This window comes from Chelonoidis abingdonii, chromosome 1 (genome assembly GCF_003597395.2).
Source record: "Chelonoidis abingdonii isolate Lonesome George chromosome 1, CheloAbing_2.0, whole genome shotgun sequence".
NCBI classification, from domain to species: Eukaryota; Metazoa; Chordata; order Testudines; family Testudinidae; genus Chelonoidis; species Chelonoidis abingdonii.
Window position 1 is genome coordinate 171,290,191 of NC_133769.1, and position 15,499 is coordinate 171,305,689.

Consider the following 15,499-nt stretch of genomic DNA (forward strand, 5'->3'; position numbering starts at 1 on the left):
CAGTTTAATTTTTCAAATTCAGAACTTGAGCAAATCCTCTTGTTGACTCGGTGGCAGCACTTTATTTTAGTTTAACAAGTCCTCCTAAGGCAGATCTACACTTACAATGCTACAACAGTGCAGCTATACCACACTTAAGCGAAGATGTTCTTATGCTGTTGGGAGAGCTTCTCCCATTGCTGTAATTAATCCACCTCCGCAAGAGACAGTGTCTATGTCAACGGGAGAGCCTCTCTGCTGACAGACGGTTTATACTGAAGGTTAGGTTGGTATAACTATGTCGTCCAAAAGTGTTGATGTTCACATGCCTGAGAGACAGTTATACTGATATAAGTCTGCAGTGTAGCCCTGAACTAGGACACATTTGTAATCTTGTTACTGTGTAACTACCAGTTTTCTGGAGCTGGAAGCAGGAACTCCGCAAGAGTGGGAGTAAAAAAAACTTTTAGTTCTTGAAAACATGATTAATTAATCAGCAACTTCCCTATTACACATTAACTGATATTAGCTATGTATGATAGTAGCAATACAGCAGAGATGGAGAGCAGGAAAACCAGTATTTATTAAATGAAGCCTTAAGAAGAAAATTCTGATCTTATCCAAAGAAAAAAAGTAAAACACTCCAACAACTCTCAAGTTGTGGTCCAGGATGCCCTTCTTGGAGATCTCCAGAAAGGAACATTTTGAGCGATATCCAAGGATTGTTGGGAGAAGAATGGGAATCCCTTAGGAAGAGGTCTGCAGAATTAATGAGTTGGAAATCTCCTGGCTTCCGCTTAAGAGAGGCCCTCCTAATTGATAAAGTAATTCATAATGCCTTTTGAAACTTACCTTGCACAAAAGTACTTGGACTAACCGGATAAGTGTGATTTGAAGATGTATGAAACCCAGAATCCTGAAAATGAAGCACTGAGAAATTAAATCAAAGTAGACACTTACAGGTGTGTTACAGTTAACAGCCTGGGTCAGAACAAGGAAATGGGAATCCTGCACTAAGGGCCTGATTTAAAACCTACTGAAGTTAATAGGAGTTTAATGATTCCAGGCCATTAGCTCAGTTTCCCTGCCTGCCTCTCACATAGGGCTGTGAAGATGATTTAACAATGCTCATAGTTTGACATTTTATTCCTTTTAAACTCAATTGCAATGAACTAAGAATAAACTAATACTTTTGCTGACTATTTTCAGGGGCCATATTTCCTAAAATGGGGAAATGAGATTAGGGGGCCCATGAGCTTAATAACACTTCAAGCATTTCAATCATACTGATCAAAAAACGGAAGCAGAAATTTTAGACTGACTTAAAGCTTCTCTTGGACTAAATCAATCTTTTTCAAAATGACTGTACTACAAGCTATAATTTTTTTTTTACTGTTCTGCACATTATCAACCAACAATAGTATAGTAAAAGTGTCCTTACAAAGTTTTCAGATGCCTGACTTTGACAGTTAGGGATATCAAATATGCCAGGAACAATCCCATCCATTACACTTGAGAAATCCAGGCCAGATGTCTGAGGATTAATATTTTTTCTATGAGACTGATTACTTGCTCTAGGAAAAAAATCTTCGGGTATATTTTTCAGTCTCTTTACAGGTGAAGACAAAAGATCTTCATTATGGAAGTCTGCTACTCTTTTAATTCTGGTAACTGAAGGTAAAGTTCGTATGGGTGAGTTAATTAAAGCATTTACAGTTTCTGACATCTGTATGCCTTCATATTTCCTTAAGTTCGAAGCTCTCAGAAATGTGGGCAGTTTTGGAAACCCTTCGGAACACAATCTCTGATAAACCTCGTCAAATGCACTATCATAGTTTTTATGAGACTTTACAGAATTGCAGAAGTAGGACTTGATTAGTCTCTCTTTTTCTTTAGGGTTTGAAGGAGGCTTTCTAATCTTAAGAGGTTTCTGAAGTTCTTTGGGGCACAGCTTCTGGTAAAGTTTTTCAAATTCATCTTCACATTTCTGGCGAGTCTTGACTGGACTTTGATTCACAGGAAGTGAGGAAAAAGAATAACTGCGCTGCAGTGAAATACCTCCCCCGAAAGTTTTTATTTCAGGATTTCTGATTGATGCATTTGATGTTCTTACTAGAGAATATCTGTTAAGTGGTCGAAAGGTATTAGCATCATCATTCAAGTTGCAAGTGGACAAATGGAACCCTGATGTACCATCGAAAGCTGTATTGTCAATTTTGCCGTTCTTGCTCTCTTTCACTAGACAAGGAGCTGTTGTGCAAGTTACAGAAGAGCATCCCAGAGAAAGTACTTCAGGCAGCTTCCCATTTGGGCTGCCTTTTGAGTCATGCAATGACATGGCGGTCTGAGGTGGACCTTCAGTTAGAAATGTTTCTTCTGTTCTAGCAGTAACATTTGGAAAAACAGACTCTGAGATGTTTGGGTCTATTCTTTGAATGTATGAATTATCTTCTAAATTTTCAGGCCAATCTATTTCCATTTCACTTGTATTAACATGTGGGTATGATACCACACCAGATTCAGCATTAGTCACACACTGTGTCTGACATTTGCCATTATGAAGAAGTTGGTTACTCTCATTTAAATTATTTCCAACAGGCAAGTTATGATCATTACTATTTGCGTTAGGCAGCATAGGCTTCAATTTAGATGTCCTGAACCTTCTTATTCTTTCTATGGTGACATTAAGCTTTGATCTTCTAGGAGGCCATCCTCTGTGTTTGTAGTGTCTGATTATGGAATCAGCTGCCTTTTTCTGAGTGTGTTTTTTCATCAACTTGCTAAGTGTCTCTACCATTCCTGGATACAAATCTGCAAGTGTGACATTGTTCCAGGAACATTCTTCATCTGCAGACTGATAATCTTCCATGAAGCTATCATAGCCAGTTTCATTTTTTTCCAGGAAAGGTATATGTCTGGGTAGAGTTATCTTATCTGCTGAAATAAGAAAAGCAGAAACATATAGTATGAGAGACCTGGATGCAGGAGGTGCATTTCTAGATTCTGCTTTCCTTCTGAAACCATTAGCTTGGTTATGTATTAGGCCACATAAAGTTATATACCACAGTGATTAGAACCTTTCAAATAATGTATTCATTACACAGCATAAATCTAATTTTAAATATTAGAAGGTGTACAAATATTCTTGCAGTGTTCATCTTCATGCGCTGTTAATAAAGCCTTATAAAATTCTAGATTGTTTTCTTTTTCATGAGTAAAATTTCTAGTGTTTTTCATCACGATTCACATCAGATTACAGGACTGTTGCTGGACAAATGTTTTATCAAAGTTTGTACAAGGCTATATTAACAGACTGCCGAAAATGGATACCAAGTGTCTTGGAGTACAAACTATTTTAAAGTTGTTCTGGGGCGTAAGTGGGAGTTGTCCAAAAAGGACTTCTTGCAACAAGAATATGTACAACACTCAGTGATGAATGCATGGTAGTGCAAAATATTTTCATTGCCAAGACAAATAGAGCCTCTCCTCTTATCAAATCTGCAATAATGAGTGGGAAGTGAATGTGATTTTCTTAGCAAGCAAAGACAAAAGTGTCATAAAATTTAATATGTTCACTTGACGATTGTAATCTTGTTTTAAAGTTATAATGAGTAACTTACTAAGTGCTCTGAAGTATTTACTGTAAAAGTAACAAAGATTCATAAATGGCAGCATGCCACTTCTAAGTCTTTGTGAAACAAGGGGAGACTACTGATTTTGGGGTCAATTACAATCTGCATATGAGCAAATGTGTAAATTAACAAGGTTCAATTGAATAATGAAACCAAGGGCATAGCCTTATGTAGAGTTTTTGGTTATTTTATTCCCTCAAAGAAGTACAATGATTCTCCTTAAAAGCCAAGTTTTTACCCAAGACTTTTATTGTCCCACCTTTAGTAATTGAAGCCCATTAAGTCCAAAAATGTGGAAGGATCAAGAGAACTTTCTATAATCCCAGGGCACTGTGTACCGAAAGGAAATGTTTTCAAAAGGCACAAGTGTCAATTAGGAGACCACTATGTCTTAAATGCTAGGGAACAGAATGTTTCATATATCTGATAGCAACTGTTAGGATGTGAAAACAACATGGAAGAAGTAAACCCTTCTGCAAAAGAGCACCAGACTTCAATGCAAGTTTTTCCCTACCTAAAGACTGCAAAAATCAGGCCCATTATCTTCATGCTGCTCCTGCACAAGCAGTTACTGCCAAATACAAGACACCATGAGACTGTGTTGTGCTACCAGCTAAACCAAAGCAAGCACTAAAACATGTAATAACTTGACCATGCTTAAATTCTTTATTACTGTGGGTTTTTAAATATATCTTTTTCTCTGACTATTTTAGAATAGCCGAGTCATTTATAAGAGAGAATTCCTTTTTTAAAATTGTTTAAAATGCACCTATGGCAAAACATTAACAATGGGCCTATATACCTCCTCAAGAATTCAAACTGTTGTATATTTATGTTCAGGTGAACACACTTTTCTGCATTTTCAATAAATATGTTAAATAACTACAGTCCAGTGTCATACTCACCAACTGGAGATTTAGTCATATCCATCAAGTCTTGCCATGGAGATGTTATGTGAAGATGCTTTGATTTTTCTCCAGGTGCAACCTGAAAAACCCACAGAACTTATTTAGTAATTTATGTTTATATTACAGTAGCACTCAGGCCCCATTCAGGATTGTGGTCCCATTGTGCTAAGCACTGCACAAAAGACATGAACCATGCCCTGAAGAGCTCAACAAAATGGGGAGGGAAAAGTTCTATTTAAGATTTGCTTTTGCTTCAATTACAGTTGCAGTAGGTTTTATTAGACAAGCAACAGATAAAAACTTGAGAAAAAGGGTATTTGGCAAATATTCAAAAATCTTACACGGCATTTATAATTTCTAAATTAAGCATCAAGTTTGCATTTCTTTCCTAAATATTTAAATTTACTTCCATTTATAAAACAAGGAGAACATATCTGAACACTCAAGGCACCTCTGACAAACACAATACATTAAAAAAAAAACAGCAGCCCCATAACATAAAACACTACTACATAACCAGACAGCTTCCCACTTCTTCCAATTTCTTATTTTCCATGAACATCAAGCCCAAAAATATTTGCTTCTTGAGAAAGTCTATTAAGATGCATAAGTCGCCTTTAGCATGTCACATGTCAGGCAAATAACATATAATGGGAAACAGTAGTTAAATTATGTTTGTTCAGTTTCTTTGAATCATCCCATGTTTCAAAGCTAAAAGGGCAATGCTTTCCACAATGGGCAAAAAGCCAGTGCTCCCTACTCCACCAGAAAAAAGCAATAAAAATTCAAGTGACAGGCAGCAAAGAAAAGTATTTTGGTGGTCTTTGTGATGCAATTCTAATAGTCTACTACTATTGCAGATGCTGACTGTGACCTATGTTGAAAGAAAAAAAAAAATCAGGGATCTGAAGACAATATTTGAGAGTTCGAAGGAATGTTACACAAACAAGCTAGTTCAGTGATGAATGCACTTGACATATAATGAGACTGTGCCTTTGTTCAGCAACCAAAAATAGGGCTTAATAAACCAAGATAGCTAATTCTAGGGACATATCACTGGTCTCCAACCCAATAAGAAAAAAACAAATTTGAATATGACACTTACTGGTATATAGACTCACAAGTTTGCTTTAAACTGATGAACAATTCAAATTTTTATAAGTGAACAAGATGTTCCATTTTCAAGAAACTCACCCTATTTTTTCACTAAGAAGTTCTCACAGATTTGGATTGCCCGTAGCCAAGGCACACCAAGCAACAGTTTGGCTAGTAGTTTAAAGATACACCGCTACCTCAATATAACGCCACCCGATAACCCGAATTTGGATATAAAGCGGTAAAAGCAGTGCTCCAGGGGTGGGGTGGGAAGAGAGGAGGGCTGTGCACTCCAGTGGATCAAAGCAAGTTCAATATAACACTGTTTCACCTATAACATGGCAAAAAAATTTTAGCTGCCAAGGACAGCGTTATATCGAGGTAGAGGTGTACCAGTTTTAAGTAAAAAGCAACAAAGAATCCTGTGCTACCTTATAGACTAACAGATGTATTGGAGCATAAGCTTTCGTGGGTGAATACCCACTTCGTCAGACGCATGTTTTAAGTAGTGAATTAATTCTAACAAACCAAGCAGATGTATTACCATAATCCATTTAGGGATATTTCTTTCATCATCTTGTACTATTACATCCACACGAACTCTGACTTTCTCTCTCATTTCCAGCTCAGAAGGGTTTACAAGTAGAAGGTCCTCCTTTTATTCACAGGAACAAAAACATGTCAAATGCAACATCCACAACAAAAAATATTTACACAACAACAAGTTAGTAATAGAAAACTTCACAAAACACAATAGACATTCAAATCATAGGGATTTCAAACTTGAAGAAAAACAAATAAAAAAGATTGGTTAAAACAGTACACTATAAATACTGACCAATAAAGACATGCCCAATCAGCTCATGGCATTTCAAGTAAATGATGTCTATACTGGAAGCAAGACAGAGCAGTATAAAATGTTCAGTAACTATAATCTAACTTTTCAATTATATATATTCTCTGTTTTAAGGAAAAATATGAAACTGTGTTCACATTAGATGCATATATAAATAGCTATATGAAACAAGAAATTCACAGTCACTCCCTAAGTCCTCACAAGTACACATGGTTCCAAAGAGGTGAATAGCCTAACTAGAAGCCAATACCACTCCAACTACTTTCCAGCTGAAGTATTCCAGCAGACTTTCTTCACCTTTAATTTATTTATTTTTAAAAAGAAAAAGTTTGATAATGATTTATGGAAAGATATTGTCTTTCATAGCTAAACATCACTGACTAGTTGGGTGATCCTAGGCAAGTCAACCTCTGTGCCTCAGAGTGCCCATCTGTAAAAAAGGTTAATAATACTTCAAAATATTCTGAGACAAAATTTTGTAAAGTACTGATATCCTTGAATGCAAATAACAAAAATGCTAAATATCATATAATAATAAATTAGATGCAAATGATAATCCATACTCCTAAATAAAAGGGAAATTTGTCTCCATTCTTAACCTCTACTTAGCTCTAGACTCTCTGGCCTTCTCAGTGTTAATATGTGCCTTTACCAAAAACATAGGAATCACCAAACTGGACTAAATGGATCTCGTCTTTGACAGTGATCAGAAAAGTGTCAGAACCCCACAGTTGGCATGTAGAGCAATCTGCATCCCTGCATTAGGTCTTAGAATCACAGAACTAGAAGGACCTCAAGAGGTCATCTAGTCCAGTTCCCTGTACTGAAGGCAAGCCTAAGTATTATCTAGATCATCCCTGACATGTGTTGGTCCAACCTGCTCTTAAAAATCCCCAATCATGGAGATTCCACAACCTCCCTAGGCAATTTATTCCAGTGCTTAACCACCCTGACAGTTAGGAAGTTTTTCCTCATGTTCAACCTAAACTGCCCTTGCTGCAATTTAAGCCCATTGCTTCTTGTCCTATCCTCAGAGGTTGAGTAGAACAATTCTTCTCCCTCCTCCTTGTAACAGTTTTCAAGTACATAAAATGCTGTTACCTCTCCTCTCAGTCTTCTCTTCTCCAGACTAAACAAATCCAATTTTTTCTATCTTCCCTCAGAGGTCATGTTTTCTAGACCTTTAATAATTTTTGTTGCTCTTCTCTAGACTTTCTCCAATTTGTCCAGATCTTTCCTCGAATGTGGCACCCAGAACTGGACACAATACTCCAGTTGAGGCCTAATCAGCGCGGAGTAGAGCGGAATAATTACTTCCCGTGTCTTGCTTACCATACTCCTGCTAATACATCCCAGAATGATGTTTGCTTTTTTTGCAACAGTGTTACACTGTTGACTCATAGATAGCTTGTGATCCACTATGACCTCCAGATCCCTTTCCACACTACTCCTTCCTAGGCAGTTATTTCCCATTTTGTATGCGTGCAACTGACTGTTCCTTCCTGAATGGAGCATTTTGCATTTGTCCTTGTTGAATTTCATCCTATTTAGTTCAGACCATTTCTCCAGTTTGTCCAGATCATTTTGAATTTTAATCCTATCCTCCAAAGCACTTGCAACCCCTCCCAGCTTAGTATCATTCGCAATTGATTGATTGCTTAATTATTTGCTCCATTATCTTTCCAGGTACAGGAGTTAAGCTAACTGGTCTGTAATTCCCTGGGTTGTCCTTATTTCCCTTTTTATAGATGGACGCTGTATTTGCCCTTTTCCAGTCTTCTGGAATGTCTCCCGTCTGGAATGTATTATCCTGGTCTCTAACAGTTAAAGACTGGCTTATGCATTGAGGCATATGATTTAACATGCCTTCAAAATTTTTGATTTTTAAAACAACTCCAGAGAGTTTTGATATCCATATACAATCTCTTTTTGATTTTGCGAAATTCTTGGCTTCAGCCTTGAGGACAAGGCATTTCAGTCTAATTATGCATTGTATTGATTTTGCCACCAAATGTCATCAAAGGGCCCTTTGTTCTTGTGTTAAGAGACAAGGAAAACTAATTCCTGATCTATTGCTCTTTACAATTCATTATTTTATATACTTCTATCACATCCACCCTGTCTTATTCAACTCCTTTCTAACGTGAACAATCCCCATCTGTTTAATCTCGTCAGATGAGTTTTTCATGCCCTTGGTCTGAACCCACTAATTCTGCAATATCCTTTTAGAGATAGCAGTGACTGGTACTGCATACAATATTTCAGGGGACACCATTTATTTATATCCTCCATCCCACTCCTTATGTATCTTAACATCATTTGCTGTTTCGACTGCGTCTGTGCATAGACCTGAAGTCTTCACTGAGCTGTCTGACACTCCTGTCACTTTCCTGAGTCAACAGTAACTTTAGAAACCTGTAAAATGTTGGGAATAGTTCAATTCTCCCCCACTCCAATGTATCAACACTGAACTTAATTTGCCAGCATATTGCCCTGATACTGCTTTTTTAGGTCTCTCTGAAATTCCTCACAGTCTTCTCTGGGACTAGAAACCCTAAACAACAGTTTATATGAAATGGCTTCGTTTGTATCATTCCAGATCACAAATGCACTGAAAGTGTTTAATATTAATCAACGCCCTTGTAAGCAGTCTCAGGTCTGAACAAGGAGGGAAATGAATCTCCCTCCCACATCTACAGTTGGCCACTAGCAACAAAGAGTTTATAGGCAGCACAGTGGAGAACAGGAGGAGAAAATTGTATTAGTACAGTGCTTGCTTTGGCCGTGCTGTATTGACCTGTGGATGAACAGGAATTAAGAGTTTGTGGCTGTCAGTCCAGAACTTGTCACCTACACAAAATCCACATGAAAATATTTTATATTAAAAAAAATCCAACCTCTTAAAGTGAATGCAAAAGGTATAAAGAAGAATTATTTTTACCTTGAGGTTAACACTTTCAAATTTTCTTCTAATTGAAACCAAATCAGCTTCACGTTCTGTATCTACAATTTGAAGTTAAACATTAAGTAAATTCCAATTCATCCAAACTCAATGCAATATATTTGTATTTCTGTGAATTATTTTAAAAACTGACACTGTGAAGACCAAACTGGCCAAAAAATTACATCTTGAAAAAATACTTTTTACAAAATCCTGAAGAAATATGTTCCTGTATTATATTTTTAATTTAAATCTCAATGAAAGTCAGTGAGACTTGGCCTCTGTAGCATCTAAGTCACTTTTGAAAAATGGCGTAACCAGAGCTCTTTGAGATGGACTACGTATATCCACACTCATGGGATGTGGACAGTGTAACTCAAATGATGGAACTTTCTCACAGGAGTGACTGTTAGAGAGCTCACATGCCCCTCCACCCCACTGTCCATTCCCAAATGTTCCAAGGGCAAGACTATTAAAGGGAGCATGGTGACCTCTGCAGCCTCAATTCCTTCCACCGTTTCATAAGTCAATATTTCATTAAGACTTCAAAGAGGACAGGAAAGTTGGCAAGGAACATGAATATACAAAATCCATCTCACACAACTCCAGTTAGAGGTAAGTACAGGTCTGTTGCATCTTACGCGCATTTAACATGCGCAATTTCAGCTTTACGTGGTTGGCAAAAACAAAACAAAAAAAAAAAAACAAAAAAGAGAAAAAAAACAACTTTAATACTGTATCTGTAGTGTGGGCGATTCTGCCCGCCATTACACTCAATGTAATTTTGACTATAAACGATTTTCGCTTTACGCGGTGACTGCGGAACACAACCTCAGCGTAAGATGGGACAGACCTGTAAACTGTTTTTCTTCCTTCAAATGTCCTCTGCATATTCCCACTCATGGGCATTCAATATCCTATCCAGTGTTCAGGGAACATCAAACAAGTCTTCTAACCTTGCTTTCTCAGGTGGAGAGTTGTGAGAAGTGCAAGAGGTTTTTTCCCCCATTTCCCTTCTAGGCAATGTATCTTGCAGATCCAGGAAATGATCTGACTATGAACCTATGTGATGCACTTGATCTAAAACCATGACAGAAGAAGTTGAGAGTACTGGTGATGAGACTATCACCAGTTCAGGAACTTTCTTTGGATCCAATGAATTCCTCTGAGCTGGGGGATCCTTAGATATACCAATATGCAGGATGGATAAAAATCAGTGACTTTTTTTTTTAAAATAAAAAATAAATCAGATTTTTTTTGTCAAAATGCTTTTTGAGGAAAAAACTTATCTAAAGATAGTTTTAATTAAGACACATTATAGCTCAAAGATATCTCATCATGGAATAGAGATTATAAATTCTAATTCTATAGTATTCATGTAATGTTAAGAAAAGTTTTGTAAATGAGTTCCAATAGCTCATAGATTAGGGACCCAATCTTATGGGGTTCCACAGGCGTCTGTATAGATTATTTAGGTTAATCTTTCTATCTACCCAATGGGATTCAGTGCTCAATCTAGAAGATACCATCAGAGATGCTTAGTTTTGCAGTTCTCAAACTCATGTAATAATGCCTGCAGGGCTCCACAACTGCTGCATAATTTACAGCAAGCTTGGCACACAGTGCTATGAAGTAAATTCCAGAAAAGAGTACAAAATGATCACATCTGGTTGTCGGCCTATAGCATAGTCTGAGCTAGGGTGACCAGATGTCCCAATTTGATAGGGACAGGACTGATATTTGGGGATTTGTCTTATAAAGGCTCCTATCATCCCCCACTTGCTATCTGGTCACCCTAGTCTGAGTTAGGGCTTGTGGTTCTCTTTGAGTTGATACCCCTCCCTTTCCCCTTCCCCCCACCCCAAAGTGGGTGGGGGATTGTCTGTCTAAAGAGCCACTTAGCAAAACTCAATTTCAATCACAACTTAGCTGTATTTTCCAGTGCAGTGCTCAGATTTTCTTCATGCTGTGCAGACGTCTCTCTCACACACTATGAGATTGTCCAAATAACTCTAGAGCCCTAACTGCCTTTTCAGTATCACTGAAAACTCCTCTTGTGAGCACTAGGGGACAAGTTTTTGAAGGTATTTAGGTGCCTAAAGATGCAGATAGTCTCCTAGAGGTGGGGCCGCCCAGAGAACTCCAGGGGCTTGGGGTCTTCAGTGGCAGCGAGCCCCCTCTTCGGCGGTAATTTGGTGGCGGGGGGCCCCTGCCACGGGTCTTCAGGGCACTTTGGCGACGGGTCCCGGAACGGAAGTGCCCCCTGTGCCGAATTACTGCCGAAGACCGGGCCACACTTTGGCGGCGGGTCCCGCTTCGGTGGTAATTCGCAGGCGGAGGGTCCTTCCGCCTCGGAGTGGAAGGACCCCCCGCCGGCGAAGACTGGGAGCAGAAGCTCCACGGCCTGGCCCCGCAAGAGTTTTCCGGGCCCCCTGAAGCGAGTGAAGCACCCTGCTCCAGGGGCCCCGAAAAACTCTCGTGGGGGCTGCTGCGGGGTCCGGAGCAAACTGTCCCTCTTGTCCCCCCCTCTGGGCGGCCCTGGAATTGGAGATAGTTTGCCTCCCAATGACTTCATAAATATCTGCTTCAATGACCTTTGGTAAATGAAATAACTAAACAATCATTCATTTTCTGATATAGCTGTAAAACTAATTTGAAAAGTTTTCAAAATAGATCACTTTAAAAATGTATAGTGTGTACCTTCTAAAAATGAAACCTACATCTATCTCTGAGTTGTGAAGAATATGTATTAAGGTTATAACAACAAACAATGCACTTTTATGCAGAAAACCATGATTAAATCGAGTCTTGCTGACTAGTGATTTAAATCAATTTGATTTAAATCAAATCTACCCTGCCAATCTGAAATCCTAGCTTTTGGTTTGGGATCCATTGTTCTCTGATCCTGCTCTAATGGACCTGAGGTGTGTCTCTCTGTTAGTCCTGGTAACAGAAGTCTTTTTGTCCCATACTACCTTCTTTGGAACCAAGATAGACAGTTTCCCTCTCTGCCTCTCTCACACAGGGCTGTGAAGTAAGTGCTTCAAAGCTGAATCTGATGATTTAGGAGCCAACTGCAAAGCAGTTTTGTAACTGGATCCCAGGGCTGAATCCAGTGCTTTTCGCATCGTGGTCTTGTGAGAGCCAAAACTTTCCAGCATCAATACTGGTCTTTTTGCATCATCATCAGATCCCTTTGTGGTGTCGGATCTGAGAAGCTTAGCTATTAAAGCTTTTTGAAGCAATAGGGGTTAGTCTGCTGTTGCACTCCTTGCATGCTCTCAGGGAAAGCCTGCTGCAGACAAAGTATTCTCTCCACGATATACCAATCATCTAGTATGGACATCTGATGCCTGGAAGACTGCTAGACACTTTAAAGCCAAGTATCTTTGTCTTTGGATCCACCAGGGAACCAGTAGTCGGAACCAAAGTCTCTATAAAGTTCATTAAGAACCAAAAAAACTTTCCTTAAATCACAAACTTACGCCAAGACTAACACCAACTATAAAGCAGTAAACGACACAAAGCTAAAGCACTATAATCATCTAAGTGAAGGATCTAGATTAATGGAGGTTTACATCCATCTGATGCTGCAGTTGGAAGGAAGTGAGTCTGCAGAGGGTGCCATGCCCCCTTTCAAAGCCTTGCTCTCAGAACATTAGAGAACCCAGACGAGTAGGAGGCGGCATGAATGCTTTAACAGGCATTGCTATTAGAAGTTTCCGCCATCTGAGCTACAGCAGCCATAACATCCTATGAGTACGAATATGCTGAGGAGAGACAGATAAGGACACTTAAAAAAAAAAAAAAAAACAAAACTAATGTGACTGTCCTTTTAATTGTCAGAAATGTCACATCTTGAAATAGTTGTTTTCCATTGATAGATAAATGCAGAGGGGCATTTTAAGAGATATGCTATGACATGCTTATGGATAGAGCTCTACCAAAATCACAGACATGAAAAACGCATCATGGACCGTGAAATCTGGTCTCCTCCGGTGAATTCTGGTCTTGTGTGATTTTACCCTATACTATACAGATTTCACAGGGGAGACTAGTGTTTCTCAAATTGGGGGATCACACAGTTATTTTAGAGGGGGAGGGGGACACGGGTTTGCTACCATTACTACTGCGCTGCTGTCAGAGCTGGGTGGCTGGAGAGTGGCAACTGGTGGCCAGGCACCCAGTTCTGAAGGTAGTGCCCTGCCAGCAGAGCAGAAGTAAGGATGTTAATACCATATCATGCAACCCTTACTTCTGCGCTGCTGCCTTCAGAGCCGGGTGGCCAGAGAGTGGCGGCTGCTGACTGAGGGCCCAGCTCTGTAGGTGGCGGCTCTGCCTTCAGAACTGGGCTCTTGGCCAGCAGCTGCCGCTATCCAGCTGCCCAGCTCTGAAGGCAGCACTGCCACCAAACAGCAGTACAGAAGTAAGGGTAGCAGTACCGCAACCCTCCCTATAATAATCTCGTGAACCCCTCACCACACGTAACTACTGCTGCACTGTGATGTGAGATTTAAGTAGAAAATTACCTTACTCAAAGGCACAAATCTTATTTTTACGGATAGAAAAAAATCTCATCTGAAGTATACTCGTTGTGTAATGCCATTCACAACACAGCTATTTGAAAACAACAGTATTAATACAAGTATCATGATCAATTAATAAGTCAGTCAGGAACACAAAACATTTTCAAAAGTTTGAAATGGAGACTGTGCGAACAGTTGCAGAATTCCTGGTCTCTCTTGCAGACACATTATGATGTTTTAGTTAATGACTTCACTTGCATGTCCATTAAAATTACTCCCCATGCCTTTCTGGTACAAACCTCTTAGGCACTATGGTGATACAAACCAAACAAAATAATAAACCACTCATTTCTATTTTGCAATACAAGCTCTCATTCTTTCTCCCCCTTTTGATTTATAGAAATGGCAGACAGAGGCAAACGAACGTATTTCAGACTTAGAGAGTCAAGGTGGGTGAGGTACTATCTTTTATTGGACCAACTTCTGTTGGTGAGAGAGAGACAAGCTTTCGAACTTACACAGAGCTCCTCTTGCCTGCCATACCAGTCACTTCTGTGCTGGGGTCTAACCAAGAACATGAATATTGCACTGCTCAGCATTAGCAATGTTGCAGTCTCACATGGTCCCTAGTCAATACTTCAGCTATAATATATTAAGAGTGTAAAAAGCAGACCCAGATTAAACCCACCATTTTAATTATTTTGGAAACATGACAACTAGCAGGACTTCCATGCATTTTAAAATAATAAATACTAATGGCAAGTATAATAACTTTTTTGAAATCTTACCCGTGTCAGCAACTTGAATCTCTTCATAGGAGTCTATAAAGGATTTCCTAGCAGGTTCCTTGAAATAAAAACACACATGAACAAAGTCACAAGAACTAGTAGCAGTTTAGCTCTAATAATCTGGACTACTCAAATTCCCTTTGCCATTAGTTCCACTGTTACTGCTGGAAAACCCAATTCTCTTGTGAAAATGACTACGTCAAAATGGCATCTTAATCAACAAAACTGCTCCTAAAGCCTATTCTTGACTCTCAGCTGAATACTCAGTTTTTTTATTACTTTTTCCTCCTTTTATTCCCTGAGAGCCAACACAACCGTGAGAGGAAGCTAGTGTGTACTCGTTTTTTTTATTTGCCTTTAAAATATACAATAAAATATACAAGTTGCCCAAAACGAATGATTAACTTTCTTAAATGTTAGGGGGAGAGATTTTCAGGGGAGCAATATAACAGCACAACAATGATATAGTGATGGGGATCAGATAGATTAGCTTAATAGAATAGCTAAAAGAATTTTGATTGCTGTATCTTTACTGTAGGTAATCCAGTTTGAGCTCCAGATTCCATGTTGAGTTTGTAGACCTGGCAATTAAGGAAAAAAACGTATACTTATAAACTGAGTACATTTCATCTGGTGTCATGCAGAGACAATTAATCTTCAACATCGCAATGTTATTCTTGGAGTAAAATCAAGAGCAGAGCCATCTAGTTTCAAAGTAGTACCACACCTGAGGTTACTTAACTACAGAGGCTTTAAGTGTTTATATGAAGGCTG

The 15,499-nt window shown here is 38.9% G+C and overlaps 1 protein-coding gene across 2 annotated transcripts in view; it reads right to left on the reverse strand.

Moving 5' to 3' along the window:
• Positions 1-15,499, reverse strand: part of HJURP (Holliday junction recognition protein) — a 36,252-nt gene that overhangs the window by 8,439 nt on the left and 12,314 nt on the right. For both annotated transcript variants that reach the window (XM_075072624.1, XM_075072623.1), the window contains exons 6-11: positions 14,726-14,783; positions 9,412-9,473; positions 6,159-6,269; positions 4,517-4,598; positions 1,421-2,916; positions 832-895 (exon numbers count right to left, since the gene is read on the reverse strand). In XM_075072624.1, the coding sequence (XP_074928725.1) occupies positions 832-895; positions 1,421-2,916; positions 4,517-4,598; positions 6,159-6,269; positions 9,412-9,473; positions 14,726-14,783 (1,873 nt within the window). The remainder of the gene's footprint in view (positions 1-831; positions 896-1,420; positions 2,917-4,516; positions 4,599-6,158; positions 6,270-9,411; positions 9,474-14,725; positions 14,784-15,499) is intronic.